This window comes from Stegastes partitus, unplaced genomic scaffold, assembly GCF_000690725.1.
Source record: "Stegastes partitus isolate 25-593 unplaced genomic scaffold, Stegastes_partitus-1.0.2 Scaffold1, whole genome shotgun sequence".
In the NCBI taxonomy this organism is placed as follows: Eukaryota; Metazoa; Chordata; class Actinopteri; family Pomacentridae; genus Stegastes; species Stegastes partitus.
In genome coordinates, this window is record NW_007577732.1 from 1,880,483 (window position 1) to 1,904,334 (window position 23,852).

Here is a 23,852-nt window from a genome sequence, read left to right on the forward strand (position 1 = left end):
TCCTATCAACCTGCAAATTGAGACTTTCTGTATCATCATGCTTATTCAGTATCAGTTTCCTGTTCCAACATGTATGGCTGAATTAGTTCAATGCACCTATACACTGTGTCATTTGGTTAAGTGGGCGGAAAAGAATGATTTTCAAGGAAAAAAAAAACTTAGATGGAATATGTAGCTGAAATACAAAGAGAAAGACAGTGCCAGTTTCTTCAGTGCGTTTTCATTGCTGCTGATATAGTGATCTGTTGTAATACTGTGACTGACATAGGTCATAGATAGACTCATAGATAGATTGTACTTTTGCTTTAATCATCTGTGTATGATACATCAGGTTTCTAAGAAAAATAAGAAAAACACAAAGCTGAATAAATGTGAATGAATGTCTTTATTGATGAATGGGAAAAGTGGGAAACTGCTGCATTTTGCTCAACTAACTGTCACTGTTTAAAAAAAAAAGTCAGAAAGCATGACAGTTTGTTAGGTCTCCTACTTTCAAATACAAGTATTTGTATCTACAAATTACCCGTGCAAATGGAAAACCTTTCTAAACAAATACTATTATACAAAAAAACATCCACTCTGGCAATTCTTCTCCCAACTGCTACCGATTTTGTATGTTTTCCTACGTACAGAGAGCACTTGGTGATCAGTACCATCAACATGTCAATGTATCAGGTGCTTAACGGATGAGAAAAATAATGTAGATGACATTTGCAGGAGCTGGCTTCTCTTATGAGGAAAAAGAAAATTCATTCGTAGTTTCGCAAGACATTCTTCAGAATAAATATTGAAATTTCAAGTAGCAAGACAGTGTTTTAAGGGTGTCATAACACAATTAAGAAACTCACAAGAAACAGCAAAACCTTTCCCATAAAACAGGAAATTGTCCCATAATGCTTCCGAATGTCAAAATATTCACACATCATAGCTTTACCAACCTACAAAGGTATTGTTCCAGGTTTTATTTATGTTATTGACATCTTGTTCCCATAGAGTAAAACAGTGGAAACAACTGTTATTTTATTTTTATGTTGTTGTTTTTTTGTACAAGTAAAAATCAGCAATTAAGCTCAGAAAGCTGTTGTATCACCAAAATCTTTGTTCCATTTGGAATACATATTAAGAGTCGATGGACTAACAGTGGGCTTAATGCGTTTCAGGGAATCCTCAAAGTCTTTCATCTTGATGTTACGCATCTGTGAATATAAACAAAGGTTTGAATATACTGATAAAGACTGGCTGTGAATGTGTAGGAAAGCAGTATTGTGAGTATTTAAACAGTATTATCTCACCTCAGTAACAGCCATACTACGGACTTGGTCAGGCCCCAACTCTGCATAAGGCAAAATTTCACATTAAATCTCACCAGCTCAAGCCCGTTCAGTAAAAAGTATGAATATGTAATCAGTTCAATTAAGCAGTCATACCTCTAATTGGTCCAAGCGCAGCATCTTTGGCTAACGATGTCAGATCACTTCCTGAGTATCCCACAGTCTCTCTGTCAAGCAACATATGCAGGAATTAATGCAAAGTCATATAAAATGGTTACGTTAAGGCTACAAACATAAAACTTACTTTGCTAGACGAGACAGCTCATTCTTACTCAGTGGATTCGAGTGCTTTCCCAAAAGGTTTTTCATCAGCGTGAATCTTGTCTGAAGGAAGATGAGTTGTGAAAAGCAGTTGTTTAAAAAGTTCAAAACTCACACTACAAAGCTAGCAAAGACATTCACAGACACATTTTTACACAGTAAATACCTCCTCATCTGGCAATGTCACATAAACCCTCTTTGCAAAGCGCCTGAAAGATAAAAAGCAAAAAAATGGTGATGACCTCATGCAAGTCAAGTGAAGTCAGTTTGTTTATATCAAAAATGTAAACACTTCAACACTAAGATATCATAGAGAGATTTATTTATTTATTTATTTATTTATTTGCAGAAACATGAGCATGCTGGAGTGTAGACGCTGGTGGTGGTGGACCAGGCGTCTGTGGAGACTGACTGAGATGCTCTGGACACCTGGATGAGGTGGAGGTGGGGAGGAGGGATGCTTTAGGGAAAGAGTGAAAGAATTGCAATGGATGTACAGAATGGGGTCTCCAGGCTGACTGGCTTGCACAATGTGAGCAGACAGATCATTGGACAAATGAAGTGATGGATGACATCATGTAGTGGAGTCCCAGATACAGGCAGGAGATGAGGACATGACCTAATGTTTATGTTGCATAAGCAGCAGATGATCAAATGTTAGTGAGAGGAGGATGAAAGAAGTTGTAGTACCTATGAGGTGTGCCAGAAAAATTCCAGGGCTGGTGTCACAAAAGATATATTTCAAACTCAAACTACAAACTACGAGTTTTCCCCTTCAGACGATCAACCAGCACGTCTCCCAAGAGATCCTGCGGCATTTGCTTTGTCCAGTGTGCAAGAAGAAGTGAGAGTTGTGGCAGGACAAGTTGTGGCTACTTCACCAAGACAACACACCTGCTCACAATGCCCTGAGCATCCGACAATTCCAGGCTAACCCTAACCCTAACCCATTGCCGTGCTGGAGCAACCTCCCGACTCACCCCACCTGGCTCTGTGGGATTTTTTTCCTCTTCCTCAAGCTCAAGGGGGTCATCAAGGGAACCTGTTTTGAAGACGTGGACGACATCAAGACGGCTGTGACGACAGAGCTACAGAGGAATCTTTCTAGGAGTTCATGGCGGTGTGGTAGAGAAGGCTGGGAAAGTGTGTTAGACTCCAGGCAGATTCATTCAAAGGGGAAAATGTGTAGTTTGGATTTGAAAAACATCTTTTGTGACACCAGTCCTGAAACTTTTCTGACACACTTCATACTCTAAAGTGGCCCGCTGAGGGCTTAGATCACACTTAAAAAGCTCTTCACTAAAGATGCTAAATGAACCAGGATTTAGTCATGGGGTGATTATAGGGATAAAAAAAGAGAAGCCGAAGACAATGAGATTTTTCAGAGCCTTAGGAATTTCATTGTTGAAGCATAGGAACCAAAAGGATGGCCAGTGCAGGTAATAATACTTGAACAAGCCCCCTTTGTTTTGTATACTTGAGAAACAAACTATAGATTGTAAAATGTGATATTAAATTCAGGCCAAAAATTAAATAGGCAGCCTGTGGCACAGAGAAGCTAGTTATCCGCTGCTCCTGCAGGTGAAGCAGACGTGTTGTCCTCCAGCAATCAGTACTAGCAGTTCGGTGATGAGAACTGACCAGTTAATGCACTCGTACTGAGAAATGTAGATAGCGGATTTGCTGGGGAGAGTTTGTGGTACAAGTAGAAAATATTTTTGCCATACTTGAGATAACTGACCAGTGCTAAATATACACCCAGCTCTTGTCTTTTCTCTGCATAGAAAGAGCACAGGAACTCTAGATGGACATGTCTGTCAATAAACCGGGGTATAAGGTGTTAAGCCCTGCCATTAGGTTAGCCCTCGTGATTTTTTTTCCCCCTTTTTTTTCTCCCCTCTCTCAGGGGACTGTGGCAACATACTCAATAATTTGATGTCTTTACCTCTGAGAACTTTGGAGGAGGCTAGACTAGGGAATACAAGCAAGGGCAAGGAAGTGGAAGTGGCGGAGACCACAGAGAGCTGAGGCAGAAAGATCGAGGGATGTTGATTAAACAGGAGTGATGGGTTCTCTATTTGTGGTTTCCAGTGCCTGCAGGCATCGCTGGAGTAGTAGGATGCCGTTACAGCCTGGAGAAATTATCCTACATCAGTGTTACTGGTGGAAGGGCGGGAGATCCCAGAGTGCCAGCTGTGCCACGCTTTGCTGCAGCCACTGCTGAAGCAGATTTTTTTGGTCCTCTTGAACTTATGTGCATGAATTTGAGAACAGAGCTGAATCAGCAGGTATAGTGGGATGCTGTGGAGTTGGAAGGACTGAATGAGGTCAAGAATGAATTGTACTGGAAATTCTGGCAATTTTCTGCAGTTGGGAAGCACTGTGTTTATTTAGTTAGCTGATAGCAGTTGCAGGGTGGGAGGTTCAGCAGCAAGATGCCAGGAAGCAATGGGAACTCCATCTCAAGCAGCCCACAGGCGACGAGTCATATATAAGACCCACAGGATCTTCTTCAAGGATGGACAGACGAGGTTTCGAAATCATAGCACGGATGCATGTTCAAGAAGTGCAACGACTTTAAAGAGTGGGGTCTACAGGCTGATTGTATCTGTCTGCAGAGCGCTGACAAATAGATCACTGGACAAGAGTCAAGATGTTGAGATTGAAAGTGAAGTGGTTTTATCAGTGTGTGAATGTGGACATAGCAGAGAGAACAGCGCAGCAACAATAGTTATTATTCACTGAGAGTAATAGAGACAGAGTGTTAGAGAAGAAATCTTCCTTACTGAATCTGTGCACAAGCTTCATAACAAAATGTTGACCAAAGTGCTGCACAGCATCAGGCAAATAAAACCATTAAAACAAATTAAGTGAATTAAATCCATGAACCATTACAAGAAGAGTAAACCAGATCACTGTGTGACAAACTACAGGGGTAATCATTAGTACTGTACACACAGATAAAACTGAAATTGGATCTCAAAAGCAAACGAGGAAAAACATGTTTCTAATTGATTTTTAATCACTGTTATTGAAGCTGACGACCCAATCTGAAGGAGTGAAGCTGTTCTAACGTTTTGGTGCTGCTCTTCAGAAGACAGTCCAGATCTGGGAACTACGAAGAGAATCTGGTCGAATTGCCTAAGCAAGCAACATGGGGCGTATAGGTGAAGCAGGTCTGAGAGATAAGCTGGGGTTAGTTAATTTAAGTAGCTACAAAAAGGTAAGACAAATTTATATTTCATCTTATACTGAACAGGCAGCCAAGGTAAAGATGTCAGGATTGGTTGACAGCTTAAGCATTCTGAAACAACTGGATGGTAGTGTCTGGCCCATTCTGACATAGAACTAACTGTACGTAATAAAAATCATGAGTGATCTTCTCAAGAAAATGTTTGAATTTAGACAACAGTAGAAAAAAAGTTGGCTTTGATTACTGATTTAATCAACAGGTCGAATTTGCAAGAAGAATCCAAAAATAACACCAAGGTTCTTCACATGTGGTTTCTAGTAGGGTGTCAGTGAACCATCCATCCATCCATTATCTATCCATCCATCCATTATGGCTGGAGCCTATCCCAGCCGACTTAGGGCGAAGGCAGGGGACACCCTGGACAGGTGGCCAGTCTATCACAGGGCCACACTTAGAGACAGACAACCAAGCACACTCACATTCACACCACGGACAATTTAGAATCACCAATTAACCTCAACATGTTTTTGGACTGTGTGGGAGGAAGCCGGAGAACCCGGACAGAACCCACGCTGCACGGGGAGAACATGCAAACTCCGTGTCAGTGAACCATGGTGTAATAAAATACTGACACTGGTGAAAGGTGAGCAACGGAATCTCAGTTTCATACTCACTAAAGTTGAGAAATGTTTGACAGAGTCGAGTTTGAACATAAGCCAAATGACTGGTTAATGAATTTACAGAGCAGTCAGTGTCAGGTTTCAGGTGTATCTGAGTATCATCAGCATAAAAGTGACAGGCAATATTTTTTAGTTTTTTTATATAGACGGCAGTGACAGCATATATAATGAAAAATAAATTTACAGCATGAAGGACAGCACAGTGTACCTTAACACTGCTTCATCCAGCTCCTGAGGCCTGTTGGTCGCTCCCATTACAAGCACCCTGTCATCCCCTCCTGACTGCACCTGAAACCCAGAAGCACTGTTGTGAAAATAACACCTGCACTCACAGAGACAACGGTGACTCCGAAAATGGCTCACGATCAAATTTCTAAGGCCGCTGCTCTCACCCCATCAAATTCTATGAGGAACTCAGTTTTTAAGCGGCGAGAGGCATCGTGTTCTCCCTCTCTCCTCTCACACAGCAGGCTGTCCACTTCATCTGAGTGTCAAACAGAGAATAATGAGAGGTTCATTGATGAGCTGAAACAACTGGTGTTTCAGGTACATGTTTGAGTAATACAAACCAATGAAGATGACAGAGGGCTGTAATTCTCTGGCAACTGCAAACAGGGCTCGAACAAGCTTCTCGCCTTCTCCGACCTGTGACGGTGACAGTGGGAAGGATTTTTTTAAAAACTGCAGCGAGATGAAAAAAAAAAGATGATTGAAAGCATTTCTTACGTATTTAGAGGTCAAACTGGCAGCGCTGATGTTGAAGAACGTGGCGTTAGACTCTGCGGCAACTGCTTTGGCCTGGTGAAAGGAAGCGGAGGCTGTGATTCCACCGACAGCTATCATCAGCTACATGCAAATTATAAAGCACAGTTGAATGATTTGTTTAATTGCGTTGGAAAGAGCACTTGGCCTACCAGCATGGTTTTTCCATTTCCAGGTGGGCCAAATAAAAGCAAACCACGTGCAGGAGCTCTGAGGCCAGTGAAGAGCTAAACAGCAAAACGTGAAAAAGCATTACAGGGAAGTCTGAAAAAGCAGAGACACAGAAAACAGAGAAGAATCACGCTTAGAAGTCATCACCTCTGGTCTTAAGGCAGGATAGATGACAATTTCTTGGAGGGCTTGTTTGGCCAGATTCTGTCCCGCGATATCTTCAAAGGATACAGATGCTCCGCTGCAGTGAACAGAGGGAGACAATATGAATACGTTCCACTTATTTGCATGTTACTGAATGAAAAAAAAAAGTAGCATTACTTCTAAATACCTGTCGACAATTTCATTCAGAATCAAGTTAGCCAATTTGCTGTCCACATTCTTGAAGTTTTTCATGTCCTTCTTTGGGGGCTGTTTCACAGCAGCAGGTCTTCCATTTTGGGCTTTTCCCACACGAGGGGTCACCTTAGCAGGAAAATAATCATCCAGAAAACATTACACAGCTGACCCGCTGAAGTAGGACACAACCGGACAGTTAAATAATATAAAGAAAATCACCTTTGGGTCAGCAGGTCTCGATGGGGCTCTGCCAGCAGAGGAGGGCCTGATGTTAGTGGACACACCAGCGACTCCAGGGTGGCCTTTAGGAAAAGGCTTTGGTTGTGGAAGAACATGATTTGTCTTTGGATCACTTCTCCTTTTTGATGCCAACGTTGTCTCTGCAAAGTAACAAAAAGCATTTATCTTCAGCATCCCTGTTCAGCTTACAGTTAAACGACAAATGATATAGACTCATGCCAAATTTTGATTTACAGCAATGTTTAATTTGACCAATCGGTTTCTTCTGGCTAGGAATGACATAAACTAGTGAAAAAAACACAGTGAGATATTGTGTTAGAGATATTAATGATAACATTTTAACTCTTGGTGTGTTTTCTAAATCCAAAATGATCCATACCTCTTGAAATTGTTGCCAATTTCTGAGAAAATGCAGCTTCAATACCACTCTAAATGGTCCTGATAACTGTAACTTTGTTGTAGTGCATTCCTGCACACTATCAGTAGAGCTCAGCTAGCAACCAGTGGCCGCAGTGTATTAAAAGGAGGGGTTTCACACTGTGATGCAAAATCTCAAAGGGTGTGATAGGAAGTCAAAAGTGATCCCTGCACTGGCAAGAATGGTTGTATGAGACGCCAAGAAGATTCCAAGGATCAACACCAACACCGTTCTGATGAGTCTGGAGATCTGGTAGCAACATCTTAAACAGTGCACAAGGCTGGTCTCCATGGACATCGGGCAGTGAGTGGTCAAAAAATGGTTGGGAGAAATCAATACTAAAATTGTGGAGCGGCCTAGTCCCAGCCTAGACATGAATCGCACTGAGGATCTGTGGGGGAAGCTGAGGACCAGAGTGATGGTGAGGAAGACCTCCAACCTCACAGACCCGGAGGTCGTGGCAAATGAGGAGTGGAACAAAATCCCAGTGGAGACATGCAGAAAGCTTGTTAGCAACTGTATAAGCTGAGATACTGAGATATGGTATGAATAATTGTGAACATGGCATTATTACAACATGCAACACAATGTCTCACCTTCTTTTGCTACTTATTTATGTCATTCGAGTAAAAACTGACTAGAGTGTTGTCAAGATCTGCTCCAAAATTATCGAGCTCCCTGTAAGAACCCTCTCCACCCTTTGTGAGCAACAGACCTTAAGGAAAGCCAGCAAGATCTTTCAGGAGCCATCACACCTGCTGTTCCCTGTAAGTCCTGAGGGGAGGGGGGTGAGGTATGTGTTCAGTAGGTGTGTTATTTAACTCTGTGAGGTTTGGTGATTATTTTGGAGGCTATGGTGGTTATGAGTTTGGGTTTGTTAGTAACAGTGAGCGTGTTGTAGAGACAGGTGGAGCAATACAGGAGGACGGACTGGAGGATGCAGCAACAGAAGGAGATTTGGGAGGGGGCGGCGGGGGTGGCGAAGACGTAAAGTCCTTTTAGTTTATGGATGGCTGAGAGTCTCTGGTGGCTTCCTTTTTGGATGTCCGTGGTGTGCTGGTCAAAGGTGAATTTATTGTCAAGTGTAAGATAACGGTCCACTGTTTCTACTGCTTGGTTATTGATGAGGATGGGTGCTAATCAACATTTGATGTGAGCACTGTGCAGCTTTACTTTAATAAAAGTCATAGATGTAGTTCAGACTTCAGGATGTCAGACAAGTAAGATGCCACTCACCTAACAGAGCAAGCCTGTCTTTTGCCATGGTGAGGTTGGTGACCATTTTATCCTGAAGTCTCTTTGCTCGGTCATATTGCTCTCCTGCTGGAAAAACAAAAAACAAAAAACACCGAGTATTAGACTAAAGCATGTCAACACGGAACATCATGCACATCTGGACATGTGTTGGCGATTACCTTGTCCCGTGATCTCGACTGCAATTCCTCTTTCCAGCTCCGCTATCCCCTTCTTGTACCACTGCACAGCCTCCCCTTTCTCCCCTGTCACCACACACAGGGGCTTTATCATCACAAGCTGTCACACACACCACGTAGTAAGTCAGAAAACACCGTGAACTAACCTGAATCATCTTCGTCGATCCTAAGTGCCTTCGATATATATTCAAACGCCTGCTTGTGGTAGTTTTTAATAACTTCGCCGCAGTCTTTGCTTTTACTTGCGCTTGTTTTGGCCGACATCAGGCCTATTCTCGCGTTACTGTCGCTTCCTTCTCAGTCAGAACTCACAGTTAGCGCGATACCAAATAAAACACGGTAGTATTTAGCCTTTAAGTAGCATTTAAAAGTGGTTCAATCCGCGATCTGTGGTTTTTAACGCAACCTTTTTTTAATATATGTAACAACAATTTTGGTGCCTCATCACAACCCAAACATTTCTACCGCTAGCTTCCGCTTTCACCGTGTGTACGTCAGACAGGAGTCTCCGCCCTCCCGGGCCGTCACGCTACTGGAATGCAACACATTTTTTGCCCTTTGGATCTTCACACCATAAAATCACGTTTTTTTTTAATTATTAGGATTATTTTTCGGGACTAAAAAGACGTTTTTTTCCTGACCAAAACTGCCCAACTGCCGTGTGAATACAAATATATTTTATTTGAAGTGTCTTGTTAAAAGCAACAATTATGGCAGCCATATGGTTTTGCTGTAAAAATGTAAAGACCCCCTTCAATGAAAATCAGCCTCTTTACCTCAACATATCCATATGTTTTTGGTTTTTTTTTTAAAAATTGTTTTCATATACTACAAACAGTCAATGCCATGAACCTGCAGCATAATAACTCCAGTCTCCAAAAACACAGATTCAGATATTCAAGCTTTCACACCTAAAAAACAACCCTTTCAACTTGAAACTTGCTTTCTGTATTCTTCAGGATTGATTTCTATTTGCTATTGTGTTGCATAGACTAGTTTTACAGTGTCTAAACAGAGTTGCAAGTGAGTGAAAAGACAGGCGTAAATATAAATCTGAACAGAAGAAGGTGAGTGAAAAGCTAGAATTTCATAACTCTGCACATTCTAGAGCAAGCAATGGTGAAATGCTACATCTAAGCTATTTTAAAGTAGGAAAAAAATATGTAAATATATAACTTTGATCCACAGAAGTGAGTTTTTAATGGTATAATGATGATCAGTGAGGGAGCTTCCAGGAGAAAAGTACACACTACACAGCTATTCTTTCAATATTGCACCAAAAACAACATTTTCAAAGCTCTCTTTAATAGTTTATTAGACCCAGTGTTGTCTTGCAAAGCCAGATCATTCTGAATGGTCTGGCCTCATCATTATTCTGTTATGGGGGGGAAACATTCTCGTCTGTTTGTTTAATCCAATTGCAATCGTATTGAGCAGAGCTAAGCAAAGGATACAGCAACAGTCTTCCCTCAAAGCAGTGATAGTGGAATTGTTATAGCGAAACATTCACATGCAGAAAGATGTGAACTGTTATTAAAATGGGTGATTCCCAACAACAAACAAACAAAAAACAGCAGGGCTACTTAATGCACAACTCAAATCCTCTGCAAAACTTGAAATTTCCAGCATGTAGGTTGCAAACTCGGATGTTGATGTTTCTGCTAGTGAAGAGGCTTTTGATAACAGTAACATGCAGATAGCAGAAGGGGAGGCGAAAGTCACATGAAATACATAGTTAATGGATGGCGTTACAGCCACAATGTACATCCAGAGAGTCAGAAAGACCATATTGTATTGGTCCCTCTGGTGCTGCCAAAACAGCTCTAAACTGTCAGGTGATGAATATAGGACCTCTAAGGTTGTTCTGTGGTGTCTGATATGGGATGTTCCATGGAGGAGGAAAAAACATGTGAAAAGCAAATCTTCTATGTATAGCACCAGGGGATGTTTAAATTACAGAAAAAGCTGAATGATGAGATAGTTGTATTTTAAAATTGTTGAATACACAGCTGTTATTCCAAAGCCATGTCAATGTCAATTCAGTTTAAAAGTAAATTAATGGATAATTAACCTCTTAAGACCTGAGCTGTTGTTTGATATGCATTTATAAATAAATAAATAAATAAATACTTATTTAAAAAAATTAACTACTGAGGTAATATAACCAACAATGTGATGTCCACACATGTGGATGCCAGGTTTTAAGGGGTTAAAAATTGTGTTTTGGTTTATGTATTTGGTGTTGAGATGGTTCCTTCTTGATAAATTAAGACTCAACATACACTTGAACAATACAATCACAATTCACAAATTCAGTATGCTTTATTGACATTAATATAGAGAGTCATAAAAGATATTGTCAAAGCATCTGGGATGGTGTAATTTAACAAAAGAAAATTCAAAAACAAAACAAAACAAAAAACAAAACAACAGTATGTGAAATATAGAAAATAAATATTAAATTAAAAGAACAAGATAATTGCAATATAGTGTTTATGGGAATATCCTACACATCAGTTAAACTTTTATTGGAAAAATGGTATAGCCTTTTGTCGTTTAAATTTACGAAATAAAGCCCTCGATTTCTACAATTTATTTAATCTTTAGGGTAGTAGCAACCCCTTTCCGCCTCTGAGGAGGAGCAGGAGAAGACAGCCACGCAACACTTTCACCACGCTGTACCCGCTCACCTGACGGCCAGTGCAATTTCATAATCAAACAATCATTTTTGTACCGGCCGCGCCTCTAGTTGTTTGCCCACCAATCACGCCATGCCGGTTCACAAAGCAACCAATCAGAATGCTCCAACGTCACTCGACAACATTTTTGAGACACGCCCCTTACCTGGCTCGACAGACAAACCAGTAATCCTCAGATTCCTGACAGTGACAAGGCTCAGCTTTACAGCTAGGTTTTAATATAGGTCTTCTAGGTGTTCATCATTGGCATATTACATCTATTTTGTAATTTGTGCCTTTCCAGAATTTACATGATAATATCACCAGACTGTCTAACAAACTGACGTTAGCTGCGCTCCCCGGCTAACTTATCAACCGGTAACAGCAGCAGGGCCAGCTGACGGTACACTGAGCTCGTTAGCCAGCTAGCTCCACTGTCTCTCCAGTCCAACTGCCCTTTGTCTTTTCAAGCAACTTAGCTAGCAGGCGTTGGTTCTTCTGTTGGTTAGCTAACGCCGGATTTTTTGCATTTTTATTTTGTTTTTTTCGCCTGACAAGAGTTAAGTAAACCAAGATAGGCGGCTTGGGAACCAAGATGTCGAACCGAGTGGTGTGCAGAGAAGCAAGTCACGCCGGGAGCTGGTACTCCGCTTCGGGTAACTGTCAACACAGCACTGTCCCTGTTAGCACGCTGTATGCTAACTGTTGTTGTTTTTGTCATGGCAGTGTATTTTATTGTTTTTTGGGATTTTTACTCTGTATAACACTTACTCATCATAGGATTTTAACTGATCTGTCAGCGGCTTCGATTATAGGCGATGATAGCTAGCGTTGAAGTTGTAGCGCTTGTGCTGCTGATGGAAAAAAAAAAAGCTAACTAACTAAAGCTAGCTAACATTTCACTGGTGTCGACTGCCTCGACTCTGTTATCCCATTTGGTGCATGATTGGTTTGAGCTTAATCAGCACTTCATCCTCGGGTGGTGGTTGGAAGTGTTTCAGAACAAACGGGCATCTCGTGCTCAGCATTTTTTTCTGACAAGCGACCAACTCAATCAAAGCTAACTTGGCTAATATTGCAGAACTTCCTGGCCTACATGCTATCTGGCCAGCTGCACTAGACATTTCCCGGAGCAATCTGTCTGTTTTATTGTTGTGGTCTTGTTGGTCTCTGACCCTGACAGGCTTAAGTGTATGTGCTGAAGTCTTCCCTGCCATGAAACAAAGGACTGGGTAGGGCAGGGCAGAAAATTGAAGGTTCATGTTCTCCCCCTTCCCCCATTTCACAGGCGTACGCTAGTTTGTTTTTATTGAACCCCGCAAGGCTGCTTGTTTGTCCTTTATTAGCTTGCTTTACTGCATTTATACTAACATTTATTTTCGACTGAACGTATACAGTCGTCTGGTACTATGGAAAACCTTACAGATATTTATATTGCATGTAACTCACAAGCCACACATGAAGGCTGAGCTAACCGAAATGTACCATGATGTGGCTGTCCTTGTTTGTTTTCACACAACTGATCATAGCAGTTGTTCAAACTGTCAGTCTTGTGTATTTGATGCTGTCATAAGGTAAGCGTCTCGTAGCAGCTTGTACTGTAATGCAGGCAATGCATTCCTCGGTAATCCATCATCTTTTTAGTCAAGCAAGTTTAAACCTGGGTGTGTTTTTAATGTTTAAATAGAATCAGAACACAGGGTGATGGTTCTTTAAGTTGACAGTGAAAGATTAGATGTTTCACCCAAGAGGTCCAGTTTCTAAAAGATTGTGAAGAACTTTGTAAGGTATCATGGTATAAAATGTGGGACTTCATTCTAGTTTACTTCCATTTCTTTCTTTACCTTCCCAAAAGAAATGCAAACCATACCCAATGACAAGGTTAAATTGACCATTGTATCATTTGGATTTTACACCCTGGGCATTACAGTCTTACTGACACACCGATTTTAGAAACTTAGCATGATCTTTGTGATCTATACGTGTAGCTTTTCTGTGTCTACCAAATTCTGTTTTAATTGGAATTATCCCTTTTATCCCAGAGATACTGATTGAAACAAGATATTTGTTCAATGTCTTTTTACCATTTCAGGATCCCAGCTGAACGCACAACTAGAAGGCTGGCTGTCTCAGGCACAGTCCACGATCAGACCTGCTAGAGCCATCATAGCGCCGTAAGCACACTTGGACAAATGGAAGAAAATTAACTTCTGCGTATGTTACATGATGTCTGTGATGCAATGTCAGTCTAATTTGATGCATTTTTGTTTGCAGCCATGCTGGGTATACCTACTGTGGTGCTTGTGCAGCACATGCCTACAAGCAGGTTGATCCCTCTATTACGTGAGTCATTCAGTTTTCTGGGTCTTCTGTTGCATATTTAAGAAAATGCTTTGTGTGATATTTTCTTATCTTAAGTCCTCTCCTCTGACAGAATGAACAGATGTTAGTATAGATAATAGACTGCAGTGCTGGTGGTGTGCCTTTTGTGAACAGGGTGAGTGAGATTAAGTCTTGCTGCCCTTCAGTCGTAGGGTGTTCATCCTGGGACCTTCACACCATGTGCCCCTCTCCCGCTGTGCCCTGTCACCTGCAGACATCTATAGAACACCCCTCTATGACCTGAGAATCGACCAGAAGGGTATTCACTGTTTTCACTCATGACATTGTGATTGCACCTTTATTTAATGTTTGTTTGTTTCTCAGTCTCATGTGTTAACTGTTAACTGGCAAATATTTAAGAAGGTATTTTAAGGATGTGCATGTGAGGGAGTAAAATAGCCACAGTTTGGACTGCATTTAGGGTTTGTCTGCTGTAGAATGCAGTGCATATTTCATGCCAAAATCAAAATGAAACACCTTTTCTCAGTTGTTCTGGATCATTGCACTTAAAAAGGTGAAGAAAAAAAAACAAGCACTGAACTATGTTTGACCCTTTCCTCATTATGATTGTTGTAGTGTGGCTGAACAGAGCTCTAGTTTACAGATCTCAAGCAGTCTTGGGAGCGGTGGCGGATGGTGAAAATCTTTGGTGGGGGGACGCAGTCTGCAAATGACCTTTTATTTAAAATTAGAATATGAATAACATCAGGCACAACCATTTACAGGAATGCAAATTGTCTCCCTTTGGAGGATATTCTAATCATAATATAATTTAACATTATCAAGAATTACCCGAAGTAAATTTCAAAACCATTCACTAAACTTTCAACAATATTTACAGGATCTGTACAAACTCAAAACACAAAACATAAATAATGGGGAAAAAAAAAAAAACACTATTCAGGGCACCAGACTGACTTTTTCACTGGTAGCACCAGTATGACACACTTTCTCATTTTGTTGCACCTCCCACCTGGTCATAGGTAAGACATGAGCTGCTGAACATTTTCTTATCGATAGAAGCTACGATTTACTGATGCTCCCTGAACGCCCCGCAGAGCAGGCTGTGGTAGCGGCTGCTTGGTGACTATGGTGTGCTCTGACCGGTGTGCGACCAAAAATGACTTTAAAAATAATAAACTAGGGCGTTCTCATGTCAGATTTGTCCGAGGTTAAACCCAGCTACATGAATTCTACACGCGCTCTTTTCTACGAGCCGTGTTTACTCCACTGACAGCATGCCGATGCATTAAGCCGTCACAACAGTAGCTGTCATTTAGTTGCAGAGGAGAAAGGCCCTTTGACGGTGTCAGAAAGCGCAGTCGTAAGAACGTCGAAGGACAGTTTTGGTATCCAACCACAGAAGACAAAGCAAATAAAGACAAAATTAATTGGCTTACAGCAAAAGTGGGAGGGTCTGGGGCGCACCGAGCCGCGTCCCGTGACAAAGTCTGCAGCTGCCAATCAGAGCCCGGGCCAACGTCACATGATCACGAAAAGTTTTCAGCGCTACATACACACTCGTGGCCGGCGTCCCGCATCCAGGAAGTGCAGAATTAGTAAACACACAGTAAAGACTTATATTAAATCTGTTAATAATACAAATTGTGTTAATATATCAAAAGAATGTGAACGTTATTATTAATTAATTATTATTTTGTCACAATTAATTACAATTTCATTTTACGTTTGAGAACTACTTTTTAACTGGTCATTAGTCGTGGGAGGGCGGCGCCCCTGCGTCCTGTATTAACCAGCCGCCACTGCTTGGGAGGTAATATATTCTCTGTCAGCTTTCAGGGAGCAGACATTTTCCTGACTCCTTTGGTTAAAGACTTTCTCAGTGTTTAGGTTTTGCTCAACCAGGCACTTATCAGAATTCCCCCATTTAAATAAATGTGCAGCTCCAAAAATGACTTAATCAGTAGACATGGTTATGCACAAATTAAAGTGAAACCTCTCTTTTACAGTTTATGCTGACCTCTGGAAAACTGGGTTGTTTGAGAGGATGAGTCTGCAGACAGATGAAGATGAGCACAGTATTGAAATGCACTTGCCTTACACTGCTAAAGCCATGGAGAGGTAATGCACATAGGAGTGGCATTTATTGAACTGAAGAATCAACACCGTGCACTTTCAGAAGAAACTGTTTCACTGAATAAAGCTGTTTCTTAACTGTTATTGACACACAAGGAGACTGTACAAAAGCTCTTTTGGTTTTCTTTTTTCTTTCTGTACATACCGTAAACCAGAACCGCACTGCTGCCAGGGACCCATGGAAAGTGTGATATGCATAATTGATACAGCCTTCTGTTAGGTTGGCTGGAGTCAAAGGGATTTTCTTGGTTCTAAAAAGCATTGATCCAGTAGTAAAAAAGGAACTGTGCACATTAACTTAGTGTTTATCGCGCATACAGGTTGAACTGAAACCTGTAGTGTTGCATATCGACTATAAAGCTTCAGCTCAAGTTGTTAATCCAGTAATCTGATGTTGCAGCCACAAAGATGAGTTTAGCATCGTTCCTGTGCTTGTGGGCGCCCTGAGTGAGTCCAAGGAACAGGAATATGGGAAGCTGCTCAGCAAGTACCTGGCAGACCCTTCCAACCTTTTCATCATCTCATCTGACTTCTGCCACTGGGGTAGGTACCGACAAATAGAAACACTGAAAATGACTTTTGAGATTATTCTGACAATTAACTGTAGTTTGTGATAGCAGGATAATTTGGGCTAAATGTAATAATTGTGACACAAATGAATCCAACTGTTGTCCGTTTCTCTTTTGAAGGTCAACGGTTTCGCTACACGTACTATGATGATACCCAAGGGGAGATCTACAGGTCTATTGAGCATCTTGATAGAATGGTAACCGCTGGCATATTTTTGATTCAAGTATCACATAGTTTGTGGGAAAAGGATGTAAAGAAATTTGATTATCTTCCATCACAGGCACAATTGCTATGGTAATAAAGTTCATTTAAAACAGACAAAGAACTGGACCAATAATACTCAGTGGTTATAAATGATATGCCATTTTGAAAGTCTCAAATGTCCTTATTTGACCTATTTGAATGCATAAAGATAAAAATGTTTCAGGAAGGTAAAATGCAGAGGGACCGATAGGATATGGATTCTTCTTTTGTTTTTCATTAACTTTTTTTGCACGATACAGAAGCATGTGTTCCTAAACACAGTGCGTATAGAAATTGCTGCTGTTTGAAAAAAAAAAAAAAAAAAGTAGAAATGAAAATGTTCCAAGTGATCACATAATAGTTTAGTATAAATCCACACGAAACATCATTATTCTTCAAAACATGTCACAAGAACAAATGAAAACATGAGAAGTAAGTTGTTTAGAATATGGAATAGAAAAGCATTTTCAAAATGTTATGTAGTAAAAAATAATTTGGATGTAATAGACATTTTTCATAGCAGACATGTCATAACAAGAAGAGCACAGCTACGTTAATGATGATTGTGTTCCACTTCGGGGGAGGACCTGCTGTTGTACATGCTGGTTTACTGTCATGTCTTACTGGGACACTTGATGGAACTGTGCCGTCAATAATGTTATTAATTCCACATGCTTTTCCTGCTGTGACAAGCCAAAATGCCTGCTGTGAAAAATTCAACTTATCTTAGAAAATAACCTGCCTGTAATTGACAATAGTCTATGCTTTAAGGATATGAGGGCACATTAAGGTTTTATGGCTTCTGTTCAACCGTTTTCTCTGCTCATGCAGGGAATGGGCATTATAGAGCAGCTGGATCCCATGTCTTTCACTAACTACTTGAAGAAGTATCGCAACACCATCTGTGGGCGCCACCCTATTGGAGTGCTGCTAAATGTAAGTACCATAGAAGAAGAGCATCACCAGGTGTAACAGCATTTCACTTCTTGTAGACATTTTGGTGGTGAACCTTTTGATTGTTCTTAGAATAGAATAGAACTTTATTGATCCCTTTGGTGCAAACCTCAGGGAAATTGTTGGTTCTTAAGTGAAGTGTCAGGCTTAGAGATGATAGATAAGGCTTTAGTGGTCCCCTTTACTATGTCTATATATGTATAAAATAGGACTACCAAAGTAAGATGAAGTACAAGGATTAATAGTGTGATACTGATACAAAATAAATAGACTTGTTCTCACGTACCATATAGAATTCTAAATTAGTTGGTCCTGGCTCCGTGATTTTAGACAGACGTCAACAACAGGAGATTCTTGTTTTTTAGCTGATAAACATGATGAATTTGCTGGCAGGAATGACGTTTATTGTTGACACCTTTTAATTGAGGACTTTGTAAATGGGATCTGTGTTGTGCTAAAACACCATTAATTGTGCATGTTCTAAGAAATAGTTAGCATCCTAATCAGCAGTGGATCCATACAGGATGTATGGAAATAAAGAAACCGGATTATTCTTTGAGTGTTTGTGCTGCAAACTGTACACTAGTGTAACAGTACATGTATTTGTCCCAAACTGTCATTTGGTCCAATATAAGACTTCTTTTCTTCAGAACGCTTTGTGGGCCAAACGGTTCAAGCACCACCAGGAACATTTAGACGGTGCACTGGTTGTTGTCCATTAGCTATGGCAGACTGGCACGTTTGGCCTTGAAAGCTGTACAGACATTGTGGCAGTTTTACTAAACATGTACGATGTGCTAACTCACACTGCATGTTGACTTTAGGTTTTAATCAGCTTTCTGCAACATCTCTACTCAAAATGTACAGGTCTTACAGTGTAAGCGCCAAATCCCTGATTGCTTTGGTCCAGTGACAGCTCTAATAATGAATAATCAGACAGTATGGCTGTGTCCTCAAAGGCAGCGTTGCTCTGTGCAATTTTTAAAGAAGAAACTGCACTTCTGACTTCAATGGGCAAATTAATTAGTAATATGGTGTACTTGTATTATTCGATATTTTAATTTAATTAAGAGTAAACAACTCAGTCTTTTGTTGTTATGCAGCATTTGAGTGCCTTAACTGTTAGAGAAATAAACAAGTATGGCTAGTTAGGCTCTGGTGAACATTCTTCTTATTAAAAATACATATCAAAAAATGTGATGCATTTCTCTCTGCTGTACCAAATGTGTTCTGAACCATGACTTCAAAACTGAAGTTTATCCTGAACCATGAATTTTGTGCAGCACTACAGTCCTAATACTGCTTCTGGCAGACAGTAACATTCTCATTCTTTATTGCCTGTTTGTGTGTGATACATGCTATGAATCAGTGACTAAGTGGCTGTTACTGTTTTGCAGGCTGTGGCTGAACTGAGAAAGTCTGGTTTAGAAATGAACTTCTCTTTCCTGAACTACGCCCAATCAAGTCAGTGCAGGAACTGGCAGGACAGCTCCGTGAGTTACGCTGCTGGGGCACTCATCGTTCATTGAGGTCAACTTTTGCAGGGGCCACTGCAGCGCCACCACCCTGCCCTTACTATCTATCGCCATAACCTGACCCAGACACCCTCCCTCTCACCCCACCCCCCCAGTTATGCCCAATATTTGCAGGAAGGACCTAGACACTCGAAAGCCAATACCGTCTTCTTTCTCTGTCTCTCCCTCGGCTCTCCTCCGCCTTTCTCCACCCTCCTCTCAGTTTGAAGTGTGTCTCAGAGCTTTTGGTTGAAACATTTTGCTTGAAGTGCAGTTTTGAGATGATGTGGGAGCAAATGGTCAGAGGAGATAGGCAGAGTGTGTAGTATTTTGGCTTGGAGTAAGCATTGAGAGGGGGAAATCTTGTTTTTTCTGGGTTTTTGCAAGGACTGTAGTTGTCCTCTTTGTCCGTTTTTGTTTTCCTTCCGAAACAAAGGATTTCAGTTGTATTATTGCATATTGGACTCGATCTGTTCTCTTGTAATTTGCCTCAGAAAAGGAATTAAAATAAAACTGCAGATACTAATGGAGAATATTCAAATGTTGCCAGACGAGAATGAAATGAGTGTTTTGACTGCTTCAACGACTTAAACTTTGAAAACAGTGTCATAGGTAATTACTACCATCGCTCAACATATGTTGTAGTTGCTAACAAAGGGCTGCACCCAACAAAGTTCACTAACCCCCTACTGTACAAACCAAAAACATTATTATCATCTTAGTTTATTAAATACAATATTTTATTCATATTTTATTCCTTTTATTTTCCCTTTTTAGTTAGATAGTTTTATTAGATGTGGTAGTATTTACTCAGTTAGTTTGTAGATTTGAACTAAAGCAGTGTTGTCACTTAAGCTCGAAAGCCATCAATGTGGTTTGCCCAATAAATTAGTGTGTACAACACTGCTCCTGGATTCCAGTTTTTTTTAGGGCCAGACAGCAGTTGTGGGGGCTACAGAAATGTAATCAAATTTGGATGTAGTGTACATGACTCCAACGCAGACACCTCTGATCTTTGTTTACACTGCCACCTTGAATCTTTGTAGTCATTGAAAAGGGCTACGTCCACTCTAATTTGTTTTGATTTTAAAAACTCCTGTTTGCTATGTTTACACCTAGCGACTATATTACTCAAACATTTTAGGAACCCTGGAATGCTGCTCACCCCGTTTTAGTTTTAATAGTCTGGGGTTGTGTTTTAGTCGATAGGCAGAAAGGAAGATTTTTGGAAACAGTGATGCAGACATTCACGTTTGCCTCCTGACTGGGTCTCATCACTCACAATGTGTCCTACCCGAATTTGGCAGGCTCGCAAAACACGACCGTTTTCTGGATAAAAACGTAGACATCAGACTTGACTGTCAGTGGTCAGTTCTAGATAGTAGGTTGCTTGCAGTATGTTTCTGAATTTTAATGTGCTACCACTACGCATATACACAGAAGGCAAGCTATAATTCAAGTGGTTTGTGACAATTCCTATGATATACATTTTCATGCATGTTTTGTGAATGGAGGTAAATTCCTTGTTAGGAAAGAGATCTATTTCATTTAAAGCACTTTTTAAAAAAAATAAAAACCCATTAGTGTGGATGTAGCCTAGGAAACTCCGTTACGATTTCTTTTCTACTTTTTTTTTTTTTGCTAGATTTTAAAATGTCTTTTGTTCTATTCAGTTCTGTAAGTGGCAAAACAGTAAAGACGGAGATGATCTGCTTAAATTCTAAGAACTGTTACAATATATCTGTGCATTAGGTAGTCATTTATACCTTTTGTTGTTAATGTTTTGATTGAAGAATGCCAAAAGTTATTGGGAAAGCAGAAGTTTTCATTCTTACATTTGGTTTCCAGGTCTGAGAATTTGCTTCAGAGTTACTATTGAGGCTGTAGGAGTATGAATTAGACAAGTTTACTGTAGAAGAAATCAGTAATGGATGGCTTGATTATGAAGATCAGCACAAAGGCATAATGCTCTTCTGTATGGTTTAACAATTGACCCAGAAAACTGACAGCTGACGCTCCCTGCTGTATTTTGGATTTATTGGATGAATCTGAAAGAAACATGAACATTTGCATAATGAAATGCCAAGAACGAGGATCACAGTTACTAACAAAAGAAATGGTTTGCTGCCTAAAATACTCCTCTTCCAATGTTTGCATAGATGAGCCAATTGCATACAGAAACTGAATGCAAAAACCTCAAGGTTCTTAGTAGCAGTGTAGACTTTCAATGACAATATGATAATAGGCAGCACACAGTGTCCGCTGTCCTTTCTTTTGAAATTTCAGTGTCACTTATCTCTGACTGACTTTTGCTGTCGAAGTCGAGTTTTCCCATTTCAGTAATGCAGTCCTCTTACATCAGTCCCTCCCTCTTGGCACCATAAGAGGCGCCGCACTTAGCATTAAGCTACAATATCTAGTTGTACCAAGTGGGCGCTGAGAAATGATCCCCAGACTCACTTGACCTCTAAGGCTAATTTAAGGGAAACTAGAAAAGCATGACACACTGTGCTATTGTGCCTTTTATCACTGTTGCACATATACATATAAAGCGTATTCTCACTTTTAGTCTTATTTTAGAATATGTATTTCAGTTTTTGTTTTTCCTTGTGTACCCTCCCCTTTGCCTATTGCCCAACATTGTCTCCAGCTCGCCCAAAGCACCAGGAGTGTGCGACTTGTCCCCCCCTCATCTGTTGGTCTAAAATGGCACCAACTGTTATCGCCTTTCTCCAGCAGGGAAAGGTGTTCTGTTTTCTCCAAATCACCTCATTCCTGTAGAGAGAGACAAAGGCTAAACCTCAACACTGTTCATTTTATTTTTGTTTATGGATATTTGTTTGTCTTATAGAAATGGTTTTTGTATTATTTTCTTTTCTTGGTTAGAGAATTGGAACTTACACGTCATGACCCTAAAATATACTACTTAACTACTCCCTTAATGGAGTTTTTTTGATCTCAGGTTCCACTGACAAAGCATCCCAAAAGGCTCTTCAGATATGGCTGAGGATTCATGTTACAAAATAAGTAAAATGTACTGAAAAGCATGTCTGGTGTCTTGTTCTTCTCATATTTACAAGCTCACGGAAAACTATTGATTTGCATTTCCATGTTTTATCATAAGTATTACTGAATATGTTTCTCCAAATGAATTAGTCGCATTGTATTTTTTAGCTCTGCAGCAGTGTTTGGTTTTGAATGGTGTCATTTTCAGTGTTGTTTACCAGCCATCAAACATGTATGGTGGCAAATTTACACTGTAGCGCTGAAGAAGCTGCTAAGGTAGACATCCCGGTTGAAACAAATATCAGCTGTGTTTGTCCAGTGTCAGTTTACCCTGTAGACATTAAGGCTAATATCACCAACAGAGGGAGCCAGCTGGTTGGAGGAATATATTAGCAGGTACACATCAATTTTACAAACTTAAAAACTGGTGGTACAGATAGTGTTTATATATATTGCTGAATAAGTAACTGATTTGAAATCATAGTTTAAAACAATGCAATTAGAAAAAAAGAAAGGCTGCAGTTCAGGATATATAAAGTGTGGCTGAGGTGTTTCTACTATTTTGTCTACCACACCTACATCAACAACATAAATAAATATAAATAACGTAACGTTCGATCAACACGTCTCTAAAACAAGTTTCAGTGGACACTGAACATCACCACCCTCATGAAAGTAGGATTTGTTGCAGGACAATTGAACGACACTATTAGTTTTCCAAGGCAAACATAATGAAAGGATAAATAAGGGTTGTTGCGTTATAAATGTGGCCCGCTTTATTGCTACTGTATCTACAAATTACAAAAATTGTGACTACTAATCTCAAATTCCAAACTTTACCAACAGGTGACGGATAACAAAACCCTGAACCCTTGATTGCTACATCGAGGGCATTTAATGGCTCTGATATGTTGTAGGGGGCATTCTGATGGCATGGTTTTAGTCCACCTGTCCCATTAGAGGGAAGCGTCGCTGCAAATCAATACAAAATTGTTCACCTTTATCCCTACAATGAGACAATTTGATCCTGATAGGTTTCAGGGTGACAATAACCCCGTCCATAGTGGTCACTGGGTGTTACGATGAGAACGAAAATGATGTAAATCATATGCCTTGACCCTCACCATTACCAGATCTCATGTGAGATCATAGGTGTACTGTAGCTGACACTTGACCACGCAACTGCTGCTACTTTCCAAATATTCTTATTTGCCTTCTGTTTCCAGTATAGCAGCACTCGATGCAGGCAGGAGGCTTCATAGTACAAAAAATATCCTAACTCGCAGCTTATTGGATAAATCTATGTCCAACACAGCACGAACTGTTTCGTGCATAATCACAACTTTGAAAAAGGCAGAGTGTCTCTGTGATATGCATTATGAGATCACTCCATAAACAACTGTAGATTAACCAAATTTTCAGTGTTCTTCAATATGCTGTGTAGGTCTTTAGTGCATCTTGACAAAGAAGAGCTCAGACCAAGAAGAACAGGGGTTTTTTTTCCTATTACTGTCGTAAGTACGTACAGTTAAAACCAGAAGTTTGAATACACTGTATAAAAAGACATTAAATCAGACTAA

General features: G+C 40.3%; 2 protein-coding genes across 3 annotated transcripts; one reads left to right on the forward strand and one right to left on the reverse strand.

Annotated features, from left to right (window-relative positions):
- Positions 1–288: 288 nt before the first annotated feature.
- Positions 289–9,311, reverse strand: LOC103374668 (spastin-like). Of its 2 annotated transcripts, none has more exons than XM_008304897.1 (16): positions 8,975–9,311; positions 8,811–8,894; positions 8,632–8,715; positions 6,957–7,117; positions 6,730–6,863; positions 6,546–6,639; positions 6,380–6,454; positions 6,192–6,263; positions 6,035–6,110; positions 5,858–5,949; positions 5,674–5,753; positions 1,759–1,801; positions 1,576–1,655; positions 1,428–1,498; positions 1,293–1,333; positions 289–1,196 (listed from the first exon to the last, which is right to left on the reverse strand). In XM_008304897.1, exons 1-16 carry the CDS (start codon positions 9,090–9,092, stop codon positions 1,071–1,073), a joined length of 1,431 nt encoding a protein of 476 aa, XP_008303119.1. In that variant the 5' UTR covers positions 9,093–9,311; the 3' UTR covers positions 289–1,070. The 2 variants fall into 2 exon arrangements, with proteins under 2 accessions (XP_008303119.1, XP_008303040.1); XM_008304818.1 differs by having other exon boundaries at positions 8,632–8,718.
- A 2,392-nt stretch (positions 9,312–11,703) lies between these two features.
- memo1 (mediator of cell motility 1) lies at positions 11,704–22,313 on the forward strand. Its single transcript, XM_008305003.1, has 9 exons — positions 11,704–12,162; positions 13,599–13,680; positions 13,781–13,849; positions 14,035–14,147; positions 15,859–15,970; positions 16,386–16,528; positions 16,675–16,751; positions 17,630–17,734; positions 19,150–22,313. Exons 1-9 carry the CDS (start codon positions 12,102–12,104, stop codon positions 19,279–19,281), a joined length of 894 nt encoding a protein of 297 aa, XP_008303225.1. The 5' UTR covers positions 11,704–12,101; the 3' UTR covers positions 19,282–22,313.
- The last annotated feature ends 1,539 nt before the right edge of the window (positions 22,314–23,852 follow it).

Bases quoted from the DNA above. Each gene is read 5' to 3' on its own strand.
- LOC103374668 (XM_008304818.1), bottom strand. From the start codon at position 9,092: ATGTCGGCCAAAACAAGCGCAAGTAAAAGCAAAGACTGCGGCGAAGTT. The intron at 7,118-8,631 runs GTGAGTGGCATC...GTTACTTTGCAG, and splicing joins AGACAGGCTTGCTCTGTTAG to AGACAACGTTGGCATCAAAA. The intron at 6,264-6,379 runs GTAGGCCAAGTG...TCCTTTCACCAG, and splicing joins GAAATGGAAAAACCATGCTG to GCCAAAGCAGTTGCCGCAGA.
- memo1 (XM_008305003.1), top strand. From the start codon at position 12,102: ATGTCGAACCGAGTGGTGTGCAGAGAAGCAAGTCACGCCGGGAGCTGG. The intron at 14,148-15,858 runs GTATTCACTGTT...TCTCTTTTACAG, and splicing joins CCTGAGAATCGACCAGAAGG to TTTATGCTGACCTCTGGAAA. The intron at 15,971-16,385 runs GTAATGCACATA...CTGATGTTGCAG, and splicing joins ACTGCTAAAGCCATGGAGAG to CCACAAAGATGAGTTTAGCA.